This window comes from Oncorhynchus masou, chromosome 5, assembly GCF_036934945.1.
Source record: "Oncorhynchus masou masou isolate Uvic2021 chromosome 5, UVic_Omas_1.1, whole genome shotgun sequence".
Taxonomy (NCBI): domain Eukaryota; kingdom Metazoa; phylum Chordata; class Actinopteri; order Salmoniformes; family Salmonidae; genus Oncorhynchus; species Oncorhynchus masou.
Genome location: NC_088216.1, coordinates 27,902,087 through 27,925,141, shown reverse-complemented (window position 1 = coordinate 27,925,141; position 23,055 = coordinate 27,902,087). Strand labels below are relative to the sequence as shown.

The following is a 23,055-nucleotide window of genomic DNA, read 5'->3' as shown; positions in this document are numbered from 1 at the left end:
ACCCTCCAAGCTCATCATCAAGCTGGAGGCCCTGGGTCTCAACCCCTCCCTGCGCAATTGGGTCCTGGAATTTCTGAAGGGCCGCCCCCATGTGATGAAGGTAGGAAACAACATCTCCATCTCTTCACTGACCCTCAACACTGGGGCCCCATAAGGGTGCGTGCCCCCTCCTGTACTCCCTGTTCACTGCGTGCAGACGACAACAGTAGTGGGCTTGATTACCAACAACGATGAGACAGCCAACAGGGAGGAGGTGAGGGCACTCAGAGTGTGGTGTCAGGAAAATAACCTCTCACTCACCATAAACAAAACAAAGGAGATGATCATTGACTTTAGGAAACAGCAGAGGGAGCACCCCTCTATCCACATTGAAAGGACAGCAGTGGAAAAAGTGAAAAGTTTTAAGTTCCTTGGCTTACACATCACAGACAAACTGAAATTGTCCACCCACACAGACAGTGTGGTGAAGAAGAGACTATGCCCTCCCAGGCCCAGCCATGGCTGTGCCCCTGCCCAGTCATGTGAAATCCATAGATTAGGGACTAATAAATTTCTCAATTGACTGATTTCCTTATATGAACTGTAACTCAGTAAAATCATTAAAACTGTCCATATCTTTGCTCAGTATAGATAAAAGCTTTGTCGCGGCCCCAAATACACTTCCATCTAAAATACATTTAAAAAAACATCCTCACACAAAATATAGGTTGAAGCAACATTGTGAATTTGCTAAAAAAGCCACACTGTTTTTCATGTCTCATTCTAACCACATACCAACAATAGTGTTTTCGTTTCATTCCAAGTTGAATTTACGTTTACCACTTTAATATCAACCAAATCGGATGTTTATCGGATGTCTTTGCCTAATGGGACGTCCCTTTTTTCCCCGAGACAAAAAGGGTTTCTATGAAATGTGGACCCTTTCATAACAAGTAATGAAGTCCTGGGAGGATGGAGATGGCAGGGCCCTCCCAGGGTCCTGGGAGGATGGAGATGGCAGGGCCCTCCCAGGGTCCTGGGAGGATGGAGATGGCAGGGCCCTCCCAGGGTCCTGGGAGGATGGAGATGGCAGGGCCCTCATTTATAACTGTTGTGTAAATTTCACACAATTTCTACATGCTCCATTTATGAAAAGTCTGTGCACGTACAAAAATATTGAGATGTATCGATATTTTGCAGTGACTTTTTCAAGCTAAACATGTATGTATGTATGTATGCTGCCTGTCTGCACACTGACACATTCTACAAGATTGATTGTATATTCAAACAATTTAAAAGTAAGCTAAATGCTACAGCCCACACCCCCAGACGAATTGTTGTTCACTATTTTGTTTATCAATACACTATTGGGGTTCTTTGTCCTGCTTTGGTGGGCTCTGAGTTTAAACAGACAATGATATTACGCTCCCATCACACAGCAACAGCTTACCCATACTGTCAAATTACAGTACCAGTCAAAGTTTGGACACACCTACTCATTACTCACTTCAACCAAACGAAACTACTCCGGTACATTACATTGTCAGTTCAGGATTATTGAGAGACAGGACAATCTCTACTTTTCTTCACAAATATTTGTCTAAATATTAACAACATTTGAAATACACAGTACCAGTTAAAGGTTTGGACACACCTACTTTTTCTTTATTTGGACTATTCGCTACATTGTAGAATAATAGTGAAGACATCAAAACTGTGAAATAACACATATGGAATCATGTAGTAACCAGAAAAGTGTTCAAACAAAGATTGTTCAAAGCCACCCTTTGCCTTGACAGCTTTGCAGACTCTTGGAATTCTGTTTTGTTATTAATACAATTTTCATCATATCCCCCATTTGCACATAATACATGTCAGCTTGCAATACAATATTTAAACCACTCGCAGATGTGTGTACGCATGGTCTAGAATTTGTGGAGAGGTGAGCACATTCTCACATCAGGTAAATGTATTATAGATTTCAACTTTTGCGTGAAAAATGGCACACGGACATTTTGGGGTTATATTTTGTACTTAAGCACGGTTTATAAATGAGGCCCCAGGGCAGTGCCCTCATAAATAATTTGGCATGGACCTGTGCCAACCCAGCTGGCAAGGGCCCCAACCATGCTGTGTTTTTGCTTCATCATTACCCACTAGGCCCGTCTTGTCTGGACCCATTGACACTTCCTCTTAGCCACCCTACCCATTCCCAAACATTCCTTCATTATAAACTGGCTGTGGTTGAGAGTACCACCTCCACCTACGGTCTTGGTTGTCAGCAAGATGCAATGGTTAGGGTCAGTTTTTCCAGGTGAAACTGGTCTCTAGCTCACCTGACCACGAAAGCACTTGGCCCTAGCTATATTATGGCCCTAGTATCCTACAGCCTATAACTAGGGTTTGGACGTTTTCCTGGTCAAATCAGGGAACATCCAGTATAACCCATCATCAGCTAAACAACATGGCTCATTGCCACATGACACATCTAGAAGAAACCAAGAAAGCACACATGCAAACAGAGAGAAATAAATTAACAATCTGGGTTTCTCTAGAAATAAACTGACATTGCTCATTGTGTTCCCCACAATGGCTCTTTTGTACCCCGGGGAAAGCCATGGCTGCATTTCTATAATCATCATTGTGACTAATGAATCATGATACTAGATGTTGCTCTCTGTTTGTTTTGGCCTGGTGTGGTCAGAGGTCTGAACAGATCTGTGCCCCCTTAACAATCACATCTGAGCATGCCCAGTGGGCACTGAGGTAACACAGTAGTGTGGGGGCGGATAAAGTTGTAACACCACTTGCCATGCCCTTAAAAGGTCATAAACGTGTCATCCTTATCAAAGGTCAATCTCTTAATCTTTACATTGTGTGGTTGCGACATGTACTGGTAGCAGACTACTATAAAACTATAGTCCGATTGTTATCTGTTTTAGTCTGTTGCCCTTGGTTAAGTAGATAAACACTGATAGTATTTATTATGACAAAAAAAAGACCATAAAAAAGGCAGTAGACTTACTGTAGAAAGACTAAGGCAAATGCGCCATAAACAATTATTTGGGATGGTTAAAGATGCCACTAAAAGGCACTTTCCAAACCGATTACTGTAGAACCATATTGACAGTGGTAAACCAAACAACTCCGAAGGAACGCTTGCTTGTCTGACCGACATTTCAACTGAATTCAATAGTGCAGCGATTAAGATATGTCTCATCTGTAGACTTCAAAACCTAGAGAAAAACCCCATAAAGAGTATTTGTCTGGTCTAGGCCTAGGATGGCATCTTAGAATAGCAAACTTGCACAGTATTGCGTGAGAGATCTCGCTTGCGACTCAGTGAAGTGTCTGTTCTCGTTAGACATGGAAGACGGAGCATTTGTTTATTTATTAGCTAACGCTCTTCACTTTTCCTCAAACTAAACTGGGTGGCTTACAGCTTCAATTGACTATAGAAGATGTTGGTGTAGGGTGAAGTTGCCCCTAGACACACTGATCTTGGGTCAGTTTTCCCTCTACTGGTTAAGGTTAGGATCGGGGGAGAGGAAGCTGATCCTAGATCTGTACCTAGGGGAAAGTTCACCCCTGAGCAATGATGTTCATATCAGGGACAGGCAGTGAAAGACTGACGACTCACAGTTGAACTTCCTTGACTTTCAGTTGAACTTCCAACAAAAACATTCTTTGAATTATGCATTAGCTACTTATTCTAATGTCGCTACTTTGAGTGTAGCTCAAATTCTCTATTTGTGGAGACTGGGGAGGTATGACACAGCGTTAATTGCGGCTGAATGAGCCTGAGATGGCCTAACTATCTTTATAGGAAGGAGGGGGAGGCAGGGTGCCAGGTGTTTTATACACTTGGCTGGGCCCAATATGTATTTCTGTCTGCAGTCTATGTGGTTATGAATACCTGATGTGGCCATTCTCCCCCCTCTGTCTCTCTCATTGTGTCTCTCTCTCTGTTCTTTGGGAGTTCTGTCATGGGGGAGAGGATGGGGGGGGGGGGACAGGGTTTTCTGCTACCACTTCACTTACTCAGGCTCAGTAGTTTGAACATGCATCTTTCCTCCCTCCCTTCCTTGGAGTAATCCCTGATCTAACATGATCAGTGGTGTAAGCAATGCAGGGGCGTGCTTGCTTACACCTATTAGATCAGCGATTACTTTAAAGTAGGGACGAAGAAAAGATGCATTTTAAGTCTAAGACTCTTTAAGTCTTCCTTAAGAGGACCTCATCCGCCACCTATTAGCCTTTCAGCACTTTGACTCGGCCACTTTATGGTCTCGGACCAGAAGTCACAGTTTCATAGCATCTACCATAATATTTTTTACTATTTTCTACATTGTAAAAATAATAGTGAAGACATCCAAACTATGAAATAACACATATGGAATCATGGAGTAACCAAAAAGTGTTAAACAAATCAAAATGTATTTCATATTTTTCAAAGTAGCCACCCTTTGCCTTGATGACAGCTGTGTACACTCTTGGCATTCTCTCAACCAGCTTCACCTGGAATGCTTTTCCAACAGTCTTGAAGGAGTTCCAACATATGCTGAGCACTTGTTGGCTGCTTTTCCTTCACTCTACTGTCCAACTCATCCCAAACGATCTCAACTGGGTTAAGGTCTGGGGATTGTGGAGGCCAGGTCATCTGATGCAGCACTCCATCACTCTCCTTCTTGGTCAAATAGCTCTTACACAGCCTGGAGGTGTGTTGGGTCATTGTCCTGTTGAAAAAAAAATTATGGTCCCACTCAGCGCAACCCAGATGGGATGGCGTATCGCTGCAGAATGCTGTGGCAACCATGCTGGTTTAGTGTGCCTTGAATTCTAAATAAATCACTGACAGTGTCACCAACAAAGCACCATCACACCACCTCCTCCATGCTTCATGTTGGGAACCACACATGCAGAGATCATCTGTTCACCTACTCTGCATCTCACAAAGACACGGCGGTTGGAGCCAAAAATCTCAAATTTGCACTCATCAGACCAAAGGACAGATTTCCACCGGTCTAATGTCGATTGCTTGTGTTTCTTGGCCCAAGCAAGTCTCTTCTTCTTATTTGTGTCCTTTAGTAGTGGTTTCTTTGCAGCAATTCGACCATGAAGGCCTGATTCACACAGTCTCCTCTAAAAAGTTGATGTTGAGGTGTGCCTTTTACTTGAAGTCATAAGCATTTAATTTGGCTGCAATTCCTGAGGCTCGTAACTCTAATGAACTTATCCTCTGCAGCAGAGGTAACTCTAGGTCATTCTTTCCTGTGCAGGTCATCATGAGCCAGTTTCATCATAGTGCTTAATGGTTTTTGTGACATCACTTGAAGAAACTTTGAAAGTTCTTGACATTTTCCAGATTGTCTGAACTTTATGTCTTAAAGTAATGATGTCGTTTTTCTCTTTGCTCATTTGAGCTGTTCTTGCCATACTATGGACATGGTCTTAACAAATAGGGCTATCTTCTGTATACACCCCCTACCTTGTCACAACACAACTGATAGGCTCAAATGCATTAAGAAGGAAAGAAATTGAACAAATGAACTTTTAACAAGGCACACCTGTTAATTGAAATTGCATTCCAGGTGACTACCTCATGAAGCTGGTTGAGAGAATGCCAAGAGTGTGCAAAGCTCTCAAGGCAAAGGGTGGCTACTTTGAAGAATCTCAAATATAAAATATATTTTGATTTGTTTAAAACATGATTCCATGTGTTATTTCATAGTTTTGATGTCTTCATTATCATTCTACAATGTAGAAAATAGTAAAAATAATGAAAAACTCTGGAATTAATAGATGTATCCAAACTTTTGACTGGTACTGTATATCTTGATTGACCAAAGTATCAGCTATCAAACAATGTAAAGGAACAACCTCAATTCTTATTTTCCTTTTCATAAAATGCAACTAACCGGATTTGTCAAGTCTGTCAGACACAATAAAAGGCCTTTCACTTTTACATTTATTGTCCAAGGCCTTGATATGTTTAATTTTAACATTAGATTATTCAAATATGTAATACAAATCTCCAAACTTCTGTATGTTTTATAGCACTATATCATGCTCCAGGGCTAATTTTGTTAGCATTTTGGCCTTTTCTTAGCACAGCAAATACGTTAATAATGTAAGCATATGTTGTAGAACAGTGAATAAAATATATATTTTTTTATATTGACAAAAAGATAGATCTTAAAAGGGGTTAGCCATTACTGATGGAGTTGACAAGCCAATGAAGGAGATAACAAATTCTCAAAATACATATTTTTGCAGATAAAATTAAAACCTCTATACAAATATGTAAAATAAAGAAAATTATTAATTTGAAAACCCCCAATAAAAATATAACCATTTTATCAGATCTTTCAGCACTCGTTATATATTTTTTTAATTTAGTTTTTTTTCCCTCTGGAGTTGACAAATTGCATTAAAATTAATATCCTATCCTAATCCATCAGTAAGATGGAGTTGACAGTTTATGGTTGTGACAATGGCGATTTCAATATTGTTTGTTTAAATCTATCAAAAGTAGAAAGCTTTACAGACCATGATTTGTGTTGTTCCACTACATGTAATGAGGACATGAGGAAGGGGTCCTTTAAGTGTCGCTGACCCTGTTCATTCAGGGTTCATTGAATTGACCAAATCTCCAGACACATTTTTTAGGAATCGCAGTTTTAAAATACATTTTGTTTAAAGTCAGAGAGTGCTATTGCAAGAGACTACACAAGATCCTTTTCAGTCAATATTCATTATTGCCCATTTTAGAATATTAAACAATTTGAGAGTTCTAAATTGGGAGATTTTGCTCTGGACAAGGGCATTTCCGTGCATTTTGCCTAAATGAAATTGAATAATATTTCAAATATTTAGAAAATTCCAAATGCAAAATCTATCCCCTTATAAAATTCCACTAAATGTATTTTTTAAATCTTATAATAATAAAAAATAAATACATCCAACTATAAGAATTCCTGAGTTATGTGATACTGTAAGTACATAACCTACCATGATAAGGTCAACGCCAACATACTCTTAAATAGTACAATAGTAGCAAGCCAAGTTATGCTTAATTATTGCATGTACCCATCAATGCATTCTTACACGTCAGATGTTGGTAGTACTAAATCTGGACAAACCCCCATTAGGAGAAAAGCCAGCTTCCACATTAAAGGACTTATGGATTCTCGATTATTATCACCCATTTGGCCACTAGCAGCCATAACACATATCTTAAGTATAATATGGAGAAGGACTGGGCGATATATTGTGAATGCCGGTACACAGTTATGAAGAATACACATACCGGTAAAGATTTTTACAATACCGTCCATAATTACATTTTGATAAAGTGCTAAATAAACTAAAAGTTCTACAAAAAGTTTTGTCCATGTTTTGTTGATCATTAAACCATCAGAATGGAGAAAAACAATTAAAACCACTTAGAATTAATGCGTTGCCATGCACTGCCCATAAAACATATTTAGAACTTTTGTTATTCAGAAACATCAAATACCGTGAAATACTGCCATACTGTCAAAAATATTGTGATATGATATTAATGCCTAGCCTTAATATTGAATGGATGTCAAAGGCTAGCACATCCACTAAATGTAGTTAGCTTAACTGTCTGCATTTGTGCTGGTAAGATACAAATCAGATGTGTCTTGTGTAGGCTGTTTTAGTCCCCCCCCCCCCATCCCCCCTGCAATTTTTTTAAGCGATCCTGAAATCGTCTTTGGACACCTACATAAACAGTCCCTCATTAACCCAAATGCATCTTATCTATGTCTGATGGTACCTCACCAAGACAAACACAAATAGAATAGCCTTGTACACAACATCGTGGCAGTGTGTTTGAGCGAGTAAACAGATTCTGGCTGAGTTGAGACTCAAACCAGACTGACCACAAAGGGTGTGGAGGGAGGAGATGGCTGGTGTGGTGATTTGTTCTCAGAGAGAGAGAGAGAGAGAGAGAGAGAGAGAGAGAGAGAGAGACAGGGGAGAAAGAGAGGAGAGCGAAAGAGATGCAGAGATTGAGAGAAAGATGGGGGAGAGAGAAAGTGGAAAGAGGGGAGAGAGAGAGAGAGAGAGAGATGAGGGAAAGATAAAGAAGGATAGAGAGAATGGCAAAGATGTAGATGGAGAGAGAAAGAGGGGTGTTAAAGAAACAGAGCATAAGTCAGTGAGAGACACAGTGAGTGAGAGGAGCGGAGAGGATCTAACCACCGGCTGTCACTCTCCTCTTGAGTGGTGTCTCCTGGGTATTTTCGGCAGTGGGGTGAGATGGGCGAGACAGCTGAATAAAAAAAACGACTCCGAAGTAAAAACTCTACGGATTTTTATAACCTATAACTGACAAGACTTTCGCAATTGATAGAATTAAACTATCACTCAGATTTAACTAAAGGTGTGCACCTTACATGCTTACAGTACATTGTCTGTAGACATACAACGTAACGTAACAGCAGATTATAGCCATGATACTTTACAAATAAAGCTGTGTAGAGGAAGCTGGCTACCCACCATGAAAACCCACAACCACATAGTGAGAGACTGCCCTTCTCATGGACTATAATAGACCATGTCGGTCTTTGTTGAAATGTGGTTCAAGCGTTGTGTCATTAGCCGAATAGGGAACACGCAAAGAACACAGCAAGCCATAAACAGACAAGGACATTCACTTTCTTTTGATTGCTATACAGATGTAATTAAAATCTCATACAATGTGCTGTACATTGTTCTGTGAAGTCATGAGGGAAAATAGATACAAATTCTTATCAACATTATTGAGTGACAATGACATTTAGCTGATTTTCTGACCAGCTTGTGTGTTGTAATTCCTCTTTCTATCATCTTCACTGAGTGGCCTGAAACACTAAACTGCTGTGAGCCCAAGGGTCTAAACAGGGAAGGCCCCAGAGAGAGGTGTGTGTGTGTGTGTGTGTGTGTGTGTGTGTGTGTGTGTGTGTGTGTGTGTGTGTGTGTGTGTGTGTGTGTGAGAGAGAGAGAGAGAGAGATGGGCTTAGTCAGAGGTCTTGACAGCACGTCAAGGCTCATCTTGGAGAACGTCCGACAAGAGTCCTCAGGGAAAAGGACTGCTGTCTCACTGCTGGGGCCTCCGAGTGAAAAAACACAACTTTCCATCACGTTCTCTTCTGCTTTTGAAGCAGAGGAACAGATGTACCTATGAATACAGAGAACTCAATGCTACCTATATACTTAGAAAAAACAATAACTACGAGCTGAACCCTGGGGAATAAAAGATAACTCTGTAAACAGTGGACATCTGTGGTATATTGATCCGTTTCATCCAGGATCTATAATATCCGATAACGTACACTAGTATATTATTACACCTCATTCATTTCAATGTGTGCAACGATGTCTATAAATACAATATGCTGTCATCCAAGTATTAAATTAGATATGCTATGCTGTATGATTACACCCGGGTTCAGTACTATACCCAAATTCTCTAAATGTGTATTGTAATGCATGCTGTTGTCCATGCAGTGCATGTGGTTTGTCAAAGGGGCCATTGGGTAATATATTAGTAATGGTATTGAGTGTGTTGGAAGCGACCTGCTTTGTTGCTGAAAGTAGAGGCCCTTCAGATGTGTGACAAGGAAGACCGTCTTATTAATTCTCCTCCCTTGTCTCAAATGGTACCCTATTCCCTACTACAGTGCACTACTTTTGACCGGATCCCATGTAAATGGGGTGCCATTTGGGACGCAGGTTCATTTCACACTACATATGTACTGTAATGACATGGGTGCCGCGGGATAGAAGACCATGTTGATTTACAGACAGATGAAGAGTAAAGCTTCCTAAAATGGTATGTTTTTTTATGGTAATCAAATGGTTGTGTAAGCATTGAGGAGATGTCAAGTTTCAAAGGCAACTATAATATCCATAGTACAGTATCTTGCAAAGTTGACTTCTATCTCATCTCTCCACTATCTTGGCTATTGGACAGTTTGATCATTGGACAGTTTGATCAGTTGTAGTTAGATTGTGCAGCAGCCCACTTCTCCCCCACCATTAAAATTGACGGCACACAGGCATGAATTCATGTATCGCGTAAATAGAAATACCTCACTTTGCTGAGGAATTTCTATAGCTCACTTCCCTTGATAAAGCCTCTATAGAATTCCCAGCATCTCGGTTTATAGGCGACCTTCGTCTGTTAAGTTCGTGTGATTGGATGACTACGCTATAGACTTACATAGCACTTCACTTCTGGAAGGAACAACCTTTTACTGGTTCCCTGATTTGTTAGCATGGCTACAAGGTAAGAGACAATGATGTGGGTTGACCCTTGTTTCTGAACCTTCCAATTAAAGTGCATTATTCCCACTAGAGTAATTATAGATGTATATCCCTTAGCACTCATACCTTTAATAGGCCTATTGTCTCAATCAGGTTTTAACCCTAAAGACCTGATTCAATTAGTCAACTAATCATCAAGCCTTTGACTAATTGAATCAGGTGTACCAGTTTAGGGTCCAAACAAGGAGAGAAGCATGTTGGGAAATCCTAATCTGCATGTTGTTTCTTCTCTGTTAGGCTTAGGCCAGGGGTATTCAACTCTTACCCTACGAAGTTCGGAGCCTGCTGGTTCTGTTGTATCTGATAATTAATTGCACACACCTGGTGTCCAGGTCTAAATCAAAATGGAGGGGAAAAGCAGAGGAACTGGATTCAAAGTCCAGAGTTGAGATTGAGGGGGTTAAACTATTGTTATTCTAGATGCTGTTTTGTTACTACTTTGGGCTGTTAAAGGTTGCTTAGTGAACATCCTGTAATTTGAGTGTTAGTCTGACCAGTCCTATTGTTTTATTCATTTACAGAAATTAGGTTAAAATGTAATAGAATAGCCTGAGACAGTTGACACCGATAAGAGTGAGGAATTTGCGCACCAGCAGTAGATTAGATTATGCAAAGACAACCGTTCTTGCTATGTCAATGACTAAATCTTGTGCGCAAAACAGGCACACCAACTTGATAAATAACATGAATGTGATAAGCACACACAGCACTTTCCTCAACCACAAAATTATACGAAACTATATGACTTGCTCACGATTTCTCAAATGTTGTTGACGAACAGAGCTCTCCCGGATGGTGCCAGCCCATTTCTCTGCCTCCTCCAGGTTGGCGCGTGGGTCCTGGAACTGGGATACCCGAAAGCACTGCTCGACCCGCTGCCTGGCCACTCCAGAGCTCATCCATCGTCTTTTAAAGGGGTAGAAATAGACAGAGAAGTACGCGTCCGCGTTGTCATCTGCGCTGAAAGCCCGGCAACCGACACAGTCCCTCAAGTTGAAAACCACCTTGCTCCGTCCCGCAGGTGTTGACGTGATCTTCTGAATGGTGAGATCTCTCTCGGTTAAACTCACCGCGTACCTCACCTTTCGGTTGCCGGTGGCTGTGAATTCCCCGTACTGCAGAACCTGGGTGATTCCGTTGCGATATGGTGGAGGGTCCGATTCGGTTATCTTCGGGTCCATCCTGCGCGCAGAGGGAGGAAGGGACGCGATCCGCAGACCTGCTTGCGCGTGATAAGGGAATGCACACAGTCAAATGCCCGCTGAAGAAGCAAGCGGTCTGCTGGGCAAGAGACTGCGAGTGATTTCAACGCTATTAAGATGTTTTCCCTTTGAAAAATAAGTGTCAGGTCGCTCTCTAGTGATAGAATTGAGGAACGACAATTAAAGCGTTGTGCACGGCGCCTGTACCTGTCACCAAAAGTGCTCGACTAGATTTGCCCACGAAATAAGATAACATTTTTTTTACAGTACATTTCACATGGGACCTGTCCATTAGTTATCATGTTAATACTTTTTCATCAGGCCCTGTTTACAAAGTGCATGATCGTTGTGTCATTTCGAAAGAACGTAGCCTACGTGGGCTTCTCTTCGCTGACCAGCGCACAAAGGACGCAGAAAGTGGAGGGCAAAGCACACTTGTCATATCAGTAGAATCTCAGGGGAAATTCCAAATTGGTCTAGTCTGAAAAAGTGTCCATTTTTAGAAGACTGTATTAGGCTACTTTGAACCCATGCGTAAAACTGGGCAGCCTTGCCATCTATATGGGGCTGCAGGGTAGCCTAGTGGTTAGAGCGTTGGACGAGTTCAAATCCCCGAGCTGACTCGGTACAAATCTGTCGTTCTGCCCCTGAACAGGCAGTTAACCCACTGTTCCTAGGCTGTCATTGAAAATAAGAATTTGTTCTTAACTGACTTGCCTAGTTAAATAAAGGTCAAATAAAATACATATAAATATACAGACTAAAAGGAACATGTTCCCAGTCCTGAAGTTATTTCTGGGAATAGAAAGCAGCAGTCTGACATTCATGTCAAAATGTCTTATCTGCGGTCTGTGTCTACAGCGCGCTCTGGAAGAAGCTGAGCTTGTGTTGTCACCATTGTGGTCCACCACTAGAACCAGAAAGAGGGAGTGGAGGACGCTGCCACTTGGTGCGGCATGCCAGTGCGTATCATAGGTTATTTTAATGTTTTGGTCAGTAAACGCCTTCGTGGCCAATGTTGCTTTCTCTAGAAATTAATTCCAAATCGCTAAATATCCATTTTCAGAAATGTTGCTATTTGTATTTCACATATGCCTCACTCTCAGAACTCTCAGAAATAGGTAGACTAACAGGTTTTACAATCAATTAACTACATTTTTAAAATAAAATAAAATGTTGGTATTTGTATTTCACATATGCCTCACTCTCAGAACTCTCAGAAATAGGTAGACTAACAGGTTTTACAATCAATTAACTACATTTTTAAAATAAAATGTTGGTATTTGTATTTCACATATGCCTCACTCTCAGAACTCTCAGAAATAAGTAGACTAACTACATTTTAAATAAATACATGTGCAAATTATACCTTTTGATATCAATATTTAAAAAACATTTCTCAATCAAGTAATTTGAAATCTGTATGTAAAACATTTAGATTTGATCTTTTATGCATTTAGCAGATGGCCTAATTCAGAGAAACGTACATTAAGTGCATTCATGTTAAGATACTGTCGCTCAGTAAAACAACCACATATCACAGTCAAACATGCAGGACAGGAACATTCCATTCCAGCTAAACAATGGACATGTAGCGTTTTGCAACAAAACACAATTTTATACACATCTAAAGTCTATGAATAAAAATATGACAACAATATTTTACACACACATGAAGGGAAGCAATAATAATTTATGTTGAAAAAACATACACTACCGTTCAAAAGATTGGGGTCACTTAGAAATGTCCTAATTTTCCATGATAACATACATGAAATGAGATGCAAAATGAATAGGAAATATAGTCGAGATGTTTTTAATTTAAATAATAATTGGGTCCTTCAAACTTTGGTTTCGTCAAAGAATCCTCCATTTGCAGCAATTACAGCCTTGCAGACCTTTGCCATACTTGTTGTCAGTTTGTTGAGGTAATCTGAAGACATTTCACCCCGTGCTTCCTGAAGCACCTCCCACAGGTTGGATTGGCTTGATGGACACTTCTTACTTACCATACGGTCAAGCTGCTCCCACAACAGCTTGATATAGTTGAGATCAGGTGACTGTGCTGGCCACTCCATTATAAACAGAATACCAGCTGACTGCTTCTTCCCTAAATAGTTCTTGCATACTGTAGTTTGGAGCTGTGCTTTGGGTCATTGTCCTGTTGTAGGAGGAAATTGGCTCCAATTAAGCGCCGTCCACAGGGTATGGCATGGCATTGCAAAATGGAGTGATAGCCTTCCTTCTTCAAGATCCCTTTTACCCTGTACAAATATCCCACTTGACCACCACCAAAGCACCCCTTGACCTTCACATTGCCTCCACCATGCTTGACAAATGGCGTCAGGCACTCCTCCAGCATCTTTTCATTTTTTCTGTGTCTCACGAATGTTCGTCTCTGTGATCTGAACACCTCAAACTTAGATTTGTCTGTCCACAACACTTTTTTCCAGTCTTTCTCTGTCCAGTGTCTGTGTTCTTTTGCCCATCTTAATCTTTTATTTTTATTGGCCAGTCTGAGATATGGCTTTTTCTTTGCAACTCTGCCTAGAAGGCCAGATTCTGGAGTTGCCTCTTCACTGTTGACTTTGAGACTGGTGTTTTACGGGTACTATTTAATGAAGCTGCCAGTTGACCGCTTCTGTCCCAAAGCAAGCACCAGTTGGCCTTGAGCTAGCCTCGAGCTAGGCCCATATACCAGCTAATTCTAGGGCTACAATACCTCTTTTGCCAATTGGCCTGGACCCTTTACTGTTGACATGGAGCCCCACCGATCCATCACGACTGGACTGCCGACGTGATCACCCGATGTGGTCTCAACAGGCTATTCTGTTACGATGTCGCCGAAGAACCATCTACTAGCCCCGGCCCACTAGCTTTTCTGAACACTGTGTCCCATGCTCGCCGAGCGTAGTAGTGACTACCGAACGGCACCCTGACTCACCTATTGCTGCTCTTTTGACCCTATGATCACTCGGCTACACAGCCCCTGGACTATTTCATTAACACGGTACCTCATTTTGTTTACCTGTCGGCCCAAGCCTCGAACTCAGGTCCTGTATGTACCTAACTGACCCGCTCTGCCCATTCATCACCATTTACCCGTTGTTGTCTTAGCTCTCCTGATCAACACCTGTGATTGCTTTATGCCTCTCTCTAATGTCAATATGCCTTGTCTACTGCTGTCTTGGCTAGTTCTTATTGTTTTATTTCACTGTAGAGCCCTCAGTCCCACTCAACATGCCTTAAATAGCTCTTTTGTCCCACCCCACACACATGCAGAGACCTAACATGGGTTAACTAGTGCCTCCAGAGACACAATTTCTCTCATCGTCACTCAACACCTAGGTTTACCTCCACTGTACTCACATCCTACCATACCATTGTCTGTACATTATGCCTTGAATCTATTCTACCACGCCCAGAAATCTGCTCCTTTTATTCTCTGTTCCCAAAGCACTAGACGACCAGTTCTCATAGCCTTTAGCCGTACCCTTATCCTACTCCTCCTCTGTTCCTCTGGTGATGTAGAGGTTAACCCAGGCTCCTCCCTAAGTTTGTTTTATTCACTGCTTTAGCACACTGCGCCAACCCTGATGTCCTAGCCGTATCTGAATCCTGGCTTATTGCCGCTTGTTATAGACCCCCTTCAGCCCCCTGCTGTGCCCTGGACACCATATGTGAATTTATTGCCCCCCATTTATCTTCAGAATTCATACTGTTAGGTGACCTAAACTGGGATATGCTTAACACCACGGCCATCCTACAATCTAAGCGAGATTCCCTCAATCTCACACAAATTATCAAGTTACCTACCATGTACAACCCTAAATATGTTATCGTGGGTACCCTCAGATATCATCCTGACCAACCTGCCCTATAAAATCCACCTCTGCTGCTTTCAACCAGAATCTCAGCGATCACTGCCTCATTGCATGCGTCCGTAATCGGTCTGCGGTCAAATGACCACCCCTCATCACTGTCAAACACTCCCTAAAACACTTCAGCAAGCAGGCCTTTCTAATCGACCTGGTCCGGGTATCCTGGAAGGATATTGACCTCATTCTGTCAGTAGAGTATGCCTGGTTATTCTTTAAAAGTGCTTTCCTCACCATCTTAAATAAACATGCCCCATTTAGAAAATGTAGAACTAAGAACAGATAAAGCCCTTGGTTCACTCCAGACTTGACTGCCCTTGACCAGAACAAAAACATACTGTGGCGTATTGCATTTGCATCAAATAGCCCTCGCGATATGCAACTTTTCAGGGAAGTTAGGAACCAATATACACAGGCAGTTAGGAAAGCAAAGGCTAGCTTTTTCAAACAGAAATTTGCATCCTGTAGCATGAACTCAAAAAGTTCTGTAAAGTCCATGGAGAATAAGAGCACCTCCTCCCAGCTGCCCACTGCACTAGGCTAGGAAACACTGTCACCACCAATGAATCTATGAATATCGAGAATTTCAATAAGCATTTTATTACGGCTGGTTATGCTTTCCACCTGGCTGCCCCTACCCCGGTCAACAGCCCCCACCCCCACATCAACTTGCCCAAGCCTCCCCATTTCTTATTCACCCAAATCCAGATAGCTGATGTTCTGAACGAGCTGCAAAATCTGGACCCCTCAGCTGGGCCAGACAATCTGGACCCTCTCTTTCTAAAATTATCCGCCGCAATTGTTGCAACACCTATTATTAGCCTGTTCAACCTTTCTTTTGTATCGTCTGGAAAGCTGCCACGATCATCCCTCTCTTCAAAGGGGGAGACACTCTAGACCCAAACTGTTACAGATCTATATCTATCCTACCCTGCCTTTCTAAAGTCTTCGAAAGCCAAGTGAACAAACAGATCACCGACGATTTCGAATCCCACCAAACCTTCTCCGCTATGCAATCTGGTTTCCGAGCTGGTCATGGGTGCAACTCAGCCACGCTCAAGGTGCTAAACAATATCACAACTGCCATCGATAAAAGACAATACTGTGCAGTCGTATTCATCGACCTGGCTAAGGCTTTTGACTCTGTCAATCACCGCATTCTTAATGGCAGACTGGGTTACCCAAATGACTGCCTCGCCTGTTTCACCAACTACTTCTCCGATAGAGTACAGTGTGTCAAATCGGAGGGCCTGTTGTCCGGACCTTTGGCAGTCTCTATGGTGGTGCCACAGGGTTCAATTCTCAGGCTGACTCTTTTTTCTGTATATGTCAATGATGTCGCTCTTGCTTCTGGTGATTCTCTGATCCACCTCTACACAGATGACACCATTCGGTACATATCTGTCCCTTCTTTGGACGCTGTGTTAACAAACCTCCAGATGAGCTTCAATGCCATACAACACTTCTTCTGTGGCCTCCAACTGCTCTTAAATGCTAGTAAAACTAAATGCATGCTCTTCAACCGATCATGCCACTACTTCCTCCGAAGTTGGTCCCTCTCCTTGTTCGGCGACTTTCGGCGGTCGACGTCACCGGTCTTCTTGCTATCGCCGATCCACCTTTCATTTTCCATTTGTTTTGTTTTGTCTTGTCTTCCCACAATCCCATCAATTACATGTTGTGTATTTACCCCTCTGTTCCCCACATGTCCTTGTCTGGTATGTTTTTTTGTAAGTGCTTGTGCACGTTATGTCTGGGGTTTTGTCCCATTATGATTATTGTGTTTTGTTTACAGTGATTTTTATCATTTACCTGCACCGTTGGAATACAGTCTTTGCCCTCCTACGCCTGACTTCTCTATCGCCAGTACACACGCCTTAAAGATCGCTGCCCGCACCCACTCGCCCCACTCTATATTCGGCTTCCTATTTCGCAACAATGCATCCTTCACTCATACTGCCAAACATACCCTCGTAAAACTGACTTATCCTACCGATCCTTGACTTCGGCGATGTCATTTACAAAATAGCCTCCAACACTCTACTCAGCAAATTGGATGTAGTCTATCACAGTGCCATCCGTTTTGTCACCAAAGCCCCATATACTACCCACCACTGCGACCTGTACGCTCTCGTTGGCTGGCCCTAGCTCCATATTCGTCACCAAACCCACTGGCTCCAGGTCATCTATAAGTCTTTGCTAGGTAAAGCCTCGCCTTATCTCAGCTCACTGGTCACCATAGCAGCACCCACCCGTAGCACAAACTCCAGCAGGTATATTTCACTGGTCACCCCCAAACCCAACTCCTCACTGCTGCCAGTGACTGGAACGAATTGCAAGAATCACTAAAGCTGGAGTCTTATATCTCCCTCACTAACTACTATGGCCTATTTATTGCCTTGCCTCCCTAATCTTACTACATTTTCACACACTGTATATAGATTTTTCTATTGTGTTATTGACTGTACGTTTGTTTATCCCATGTGTAACTCTGTTGTTTGTGTCACACTGCTTTGCTTTATCTTGGCCAAGTCGCAGTTGTAGTTGAGAACTTGTTGAGATCGACTTGTCAGGCAAACCTATTGGATATGGATTGATCTGCTGCAACTTGGTCTGGATCTGCTATAGCCATGGTTGTAGTGGCAGAGGAGAGTGTCAGGGCAATGACATGCAGTCGGCCTCTGGTTTCATTTTATAATGAACTCTCTCTCTCTTTCTCTCGCTCTCTCAGCTGTAGATAAAGAGGGTGTGATTAATTGGTTTTGGCATCAAGACACTCATTCTACCACTAGCCCGTCACTGGGGTGTTAGAATGGGGGAGAACATCTATCTCAGTGTAATTACCCTTTATCAAATTAGTCATCGAAACAGTGTGTGGATAAAAACAACAAAGACAATTTGGGCTCTACTGATGTGGAAGAACCTAATAACTCAGTAGAACCTATCAACTGAAGGATGGAAGTCTACTCAAAGTGTATTGTACACTGAGTACAAAGCATTTTTACTGTGTACATTTTAAGTTAGGGCACTCTAATGTCCACCCCCGTATCAGCACGGGGTCAAAGCTGTCTCGGACAGTGAACTCTTGCTGTGTTAGTTCTTCATAGGATCTAAACCCCATTCCTGTTGACCCCCCCCCCCCCCTTAATTTATGTCAACCATTTCTTCTTCTTCCCTGGTTTCTTCTCCGGCGTTGTCTTCTTGAACCAGAGGGCAGCCTTTGCTGCTATTCTGTTTCTGAAACAGAGACACAGTATTACCCTCACTAATAAACAAGGTCATCATCATCATTATCATCCTGTTTGACATGTTTCAATGAAGTTCTAATGTGTAAGTCAATCTACAGAAGAGTAGTAAATGTCTGTACCTTTTCATCCAGAGCTTCCTGCAGCTGGACTGTCCTTCTCCTGTTTAACAATTTTTATTTTTATTTTATTGAATCTTTATTTTGACTGGGAGTCATGCTGAGACCAAGGTCTCTTTTACAGATGAGCCCTGTATACACATCAATATGCTTTATCCATCAATATTCACACCAATACAGATCATTATATGACAACAAAAACAATCCTAGAAACACGTTCTTCAGTAAATGGTCCTCAATCAGCATTTTGAATGGCCCTAGAGGCACCAATGCATCACATTTTAGAGACCCATGGAGATCATTTCACAAGTAAGGTGAAAAAAAACTTGACGCAGATTTACCTAGCTCAGTGGAGAGCAATGGGATCTCCATAGTTACCTTACTCCGTTATTAACGGAGATGGCTAAGGCAGAGGTTTATGCAGGAAGGCTTTATAAAAAAAATACAATAAGAGTACTATGAATCGATCTACGGGACTTCAGAGAGGGGGCCAATCTACTTTCTGATACAGAATGTGTAATGAACACGAGGGGAGACATGGAGCTGGTTTCAAGCGCAGGGCGCAGCATGTGTGGATTGCAACGGACCACAGGAGGAGGCAGGTAGCTGGGTCCAGGGGCAGGCAGAAGGTCATACACAGGGGGTCCTAAAGGGCAACAGTACAGGCAGGGAGAAGGTTAGTAATGTAGTCTGGGAAATCAGGCAATAGGTAGATAACAGGAAATCCGATGATACACAGGAGGAGTAATTCATGGGAAACCCAGCACTCTGAAAGACGTGTCACAAAACAAACAACACACATTGATGGGGTGCAAAGAATTGAACTAACTAGTGTGTGATAATGACATAGAGTTGAAGTCGGAAGTTTACATACACTTAGGTTGGAGTCATTAAAACGTGTTTTTCAACCACTACAAACCAGTTGATTGTGCCTTTAAACAGTTTGGAAAAGTCCAGAAAATTGTGTCATGGCTTTAGAAGCTTCTGATAGGCTAATTTACTTATTTTGAGTGAATTGGAGATGTACCTGTGGATGTATTTCAAGGCCTACCTTCAAACTCAGTGCCTCCTTGCTTGACATCATGGAAAAATCCAAAGATATAAGCCAAGACCTCAGAAAAAAAATTGTAGACCTCCACAAGTCTGGTTCATCCTTGGGAGCATTTCCAAACGCCTGAAGGTACCACGTTCATCTGTACAAACAATTGTACGCAAGTATGAACACCATGGGAACACGCAGCTGTCATACCGCTTAGGCGGGAGACGCATTCTGTCTCCTAGAGATGAATGTACTTTGGTGCGAAAAGTGCAAATCAATCACAGAACAACAGCAACGGCCCTTGTTAAGATGCTGGAGGAAAAAGGGACAAAAGTATCTATATCCACAGTAAAACAAGTCCTATATAGACATAACCTGAAAGGCCGCTCAGCAAGGAAGAAGCCACTGCTCCAAAACCGCCATAAAAAATCCAGACTACGGTTTGCAACTGCACATGGGGACAAAGATTGTACTTTTTGATGAAACAAAAATAAACCTCTGACCATAATAAACATTGTTATGTTTGGAGGGAAAAGGGGGAGGCTTGCAAGCCGAAGAATACCATTCCAACCATGAAGCACGGGGGTGGCAGCATCTTCACAAAATAGATGGCATCATGTGGGAGGAAAATTATGTGAATATATTGAAGCAACATCAGTCAGGAAGTTAGAGCTTGGTCGCAAATGGGTCTTCCAAATGGACAATGACACCAAGCATACTTCCAAAGTTGTGGCAAATGGCTTAAGGACAACAAAGCCCTGACCTCAATCCTATAGAAAATTTGTGGGCAGAACTGAAAAAGTGTGTGCGAGCAAGGAGGCCTACAAACCTGAGTCAGTTACACCAGCTCTGTCAGGAGGAATGGGCAAAATTCACCCAACTGATTGTGGGAAGCTTGTGGAAGGCTACCCGAAACATTTGACCCAAGTTAAACAATTTAAAGGCAATGCTACCAAATACTAATTGAGTGTATGTAAACTTCTGACCCACTGGGAATGTGATGAAAGCAATAAAAGCTGAAATAAATCATTCTCTATACTATTATTCTGACATTTCACATTCTTAAATAAAGTGGTGATCCTAACTGACCTAAAACAGGGAATCTTTACTCAGATTAAATGTCAGGAACTGTGAAAAACTGAGTTTAAATATATATTTGGCTAAGGTGTATGTAAAATTCCAACTTCAACTGTACAGGTGTGTGAACAGGTGATTAGAATTCAGGTAATCGGGATCTGGCGAGTGAGCTGTGTTCAGGGAATCTAGGGTGTTTGAGAGTGTGAGCTGGAAAGTGGGCTGGAAAGTGAGCTGCGTTCAGGGGATCTATGTGTGCAGTGATGTGTACTGAACCTATCGCCCGTTATAAAGCCTAGTGATAAACTGCACCCAGTGGCTTCAATACAGTGGCAGCTGCCTTCATAAAGACAACATCGCCATAGTCTATAACTGGTATGAATGTCAACTGAATGATTTGTTTTCTGCTATTTAATGAAAGCCATGACCTATTCCTACAAAATAAGCCCATTTTAATTTTTCATTTCTTAACGAATAAATCAATATGCTTTTTGAAATCCAGATATTCATAAGCGGGGACATCACAAGGGACTTGATATCTCAGCCTCCTCTTTCTCTCTCACCTTCTTCATCCATCCCTTCTCTGCCTCTCTCAACCTCTCCAGCTCTTCTGTCTCTAACTTCTCCTCCCGATTGGCGGACATGGCTCGTATTGTTTTTTGGATTCTTTCTTTTTCCAGTCAACCATGGTTTGACATAGAGCTCTGAGCTTCTGTTTCACGTCTATTTTCAGCCAGCTGTAGCTTTATGGCCGTCTGTGTGTTCAAGTCCCTTCTCTCGCTCTCTTGCTGCTTGAGCTTAGCGATCATTTTGTCTGTTTTGGCCTGTATGGCTCTTATGACCTGATGGAGAGTGTTTCTCGTTCCGCTCGTCTCTGACTGGCCAGCCACTTCTCCTCCGTGGCCATGGCAGCATGGAGATGTTCGTTGTCTAAGGCCTCCTGGAGAGTGTTCAGCTTGAGTTCTGGCTCTTTCTTCATGTCCTCCAGGAGAACATTGAAGAATTTATAGTCAGCCGTCTCTCTCTCGACCTCTCTGATCCGCCTCTCAAGATCTTCCTTCTCCTTTCTCCAGCTCCCCTGAGAGGCAGAGAGAGTCTGAAGGGGTGTGTGTGTGTGTGTGTGTGTGTGTGTGTGTGTGTGTGTGTGTTTAGCGAAGTGGTTCAATGTATAACCTTGGCCCATAGAATTAGGAATTAGAACCTTGGCCGTTATGACGTAAATCTGTCACCACTTTCATGAAGACTGTAGGCCCATACTCGTTTGTGAACAGGCCTAATATGGTTTCTGTTCAATTCAAATAGGAAAACAATTGGCACATTTTTGCCTGAAAACGTTATACAAGTTTATTATAGCTTGTTCTAAATGTAAGGGAGGCTAGTCTACTGAATCTGTGGAGCCGTCTTGGAAAGTTGCGTCACATTCCTATTCCATTTGAATCTTCATATTCCATTTCAAAGCATTGATCATAGCCATGTACTGTGCTTGTTGCCTTATTTGACACTTCATTCTTCTAATCTCCTCTCTGTTTGTTAAGAACTCTATGGACATCTGAAACAGACAGTTAACTACACCCTTTCACTCACACACACACATAACACCAAATACTTTGTTCACACTCACTGAGATATTGAGCACCAAGTCCCATACTATACTGAAAATAAAGCACTTTACTGAGGGAAGTGAAAGTTTGCCGCTCTAAAGTCCGTAACTGATATTATCAGTATCACATGGCTCTACATTCAATAGTTTATTGGTGCTTTGAGGTACAGTATAGTCTAATATTCACCAACAGATGGCAGTGTTGGATTGGATCAGAGAACAGACCAAAGCTGATGTTGCCATAATGCTTTGCCAAATGAAAGACTGTCATTTTTGTTTTCTGAATTGCCACAACACAATTTTAGATGCTTCAACACAACTTTGCACCCAGGGAGCAGACTGAACTCAAGGTGAGTGTTCCCTCAATCTGATCACCTCCTTGTTTGAAAATCAGAGTCCATGTTATCATGCTTTGGGCATCCATAATGGGAGGCAGTAGTTTGCTGGGCTGGTGCTCCAGGCATTGGCACATTTCTCTAGCTAGCCTGCTGTGGGAGGGAGGTTTGAATGAGTTTATGCAGATGGAAATTATGGGTCTCAGTTAATACATGGGCCCGGAGGAGAGACGAGATGATCTCATT

General features: G+C 42.1%; 1 protein-coding gene across 1 annotated transcript in view; it reads right to left on the bottom strand.

Annotated features, from left to right (window-relative positions):
• LOC135539098 (sphingosine kinase 1-like) overlaps positions 1-11,553 on the bottom strand; it is a 31,597-nt gene extending 20,044 nt beyond the window's left edge. The window contains exon 1 of the mRNA XM_064964957.1: positions 11,072-11,553. Within this exon, the coding sequence (XP_064821029.1) occupies positions 11,072-11,498 (427 nt within the window). The 5' untranslated portion in view covers positions 11,499-11,553. The remainder of the gene's footprint in view (positions 1-11,071) is intronic.
• Positions 11,554-23,055: the final 11,502 nt, after the last annotated feature.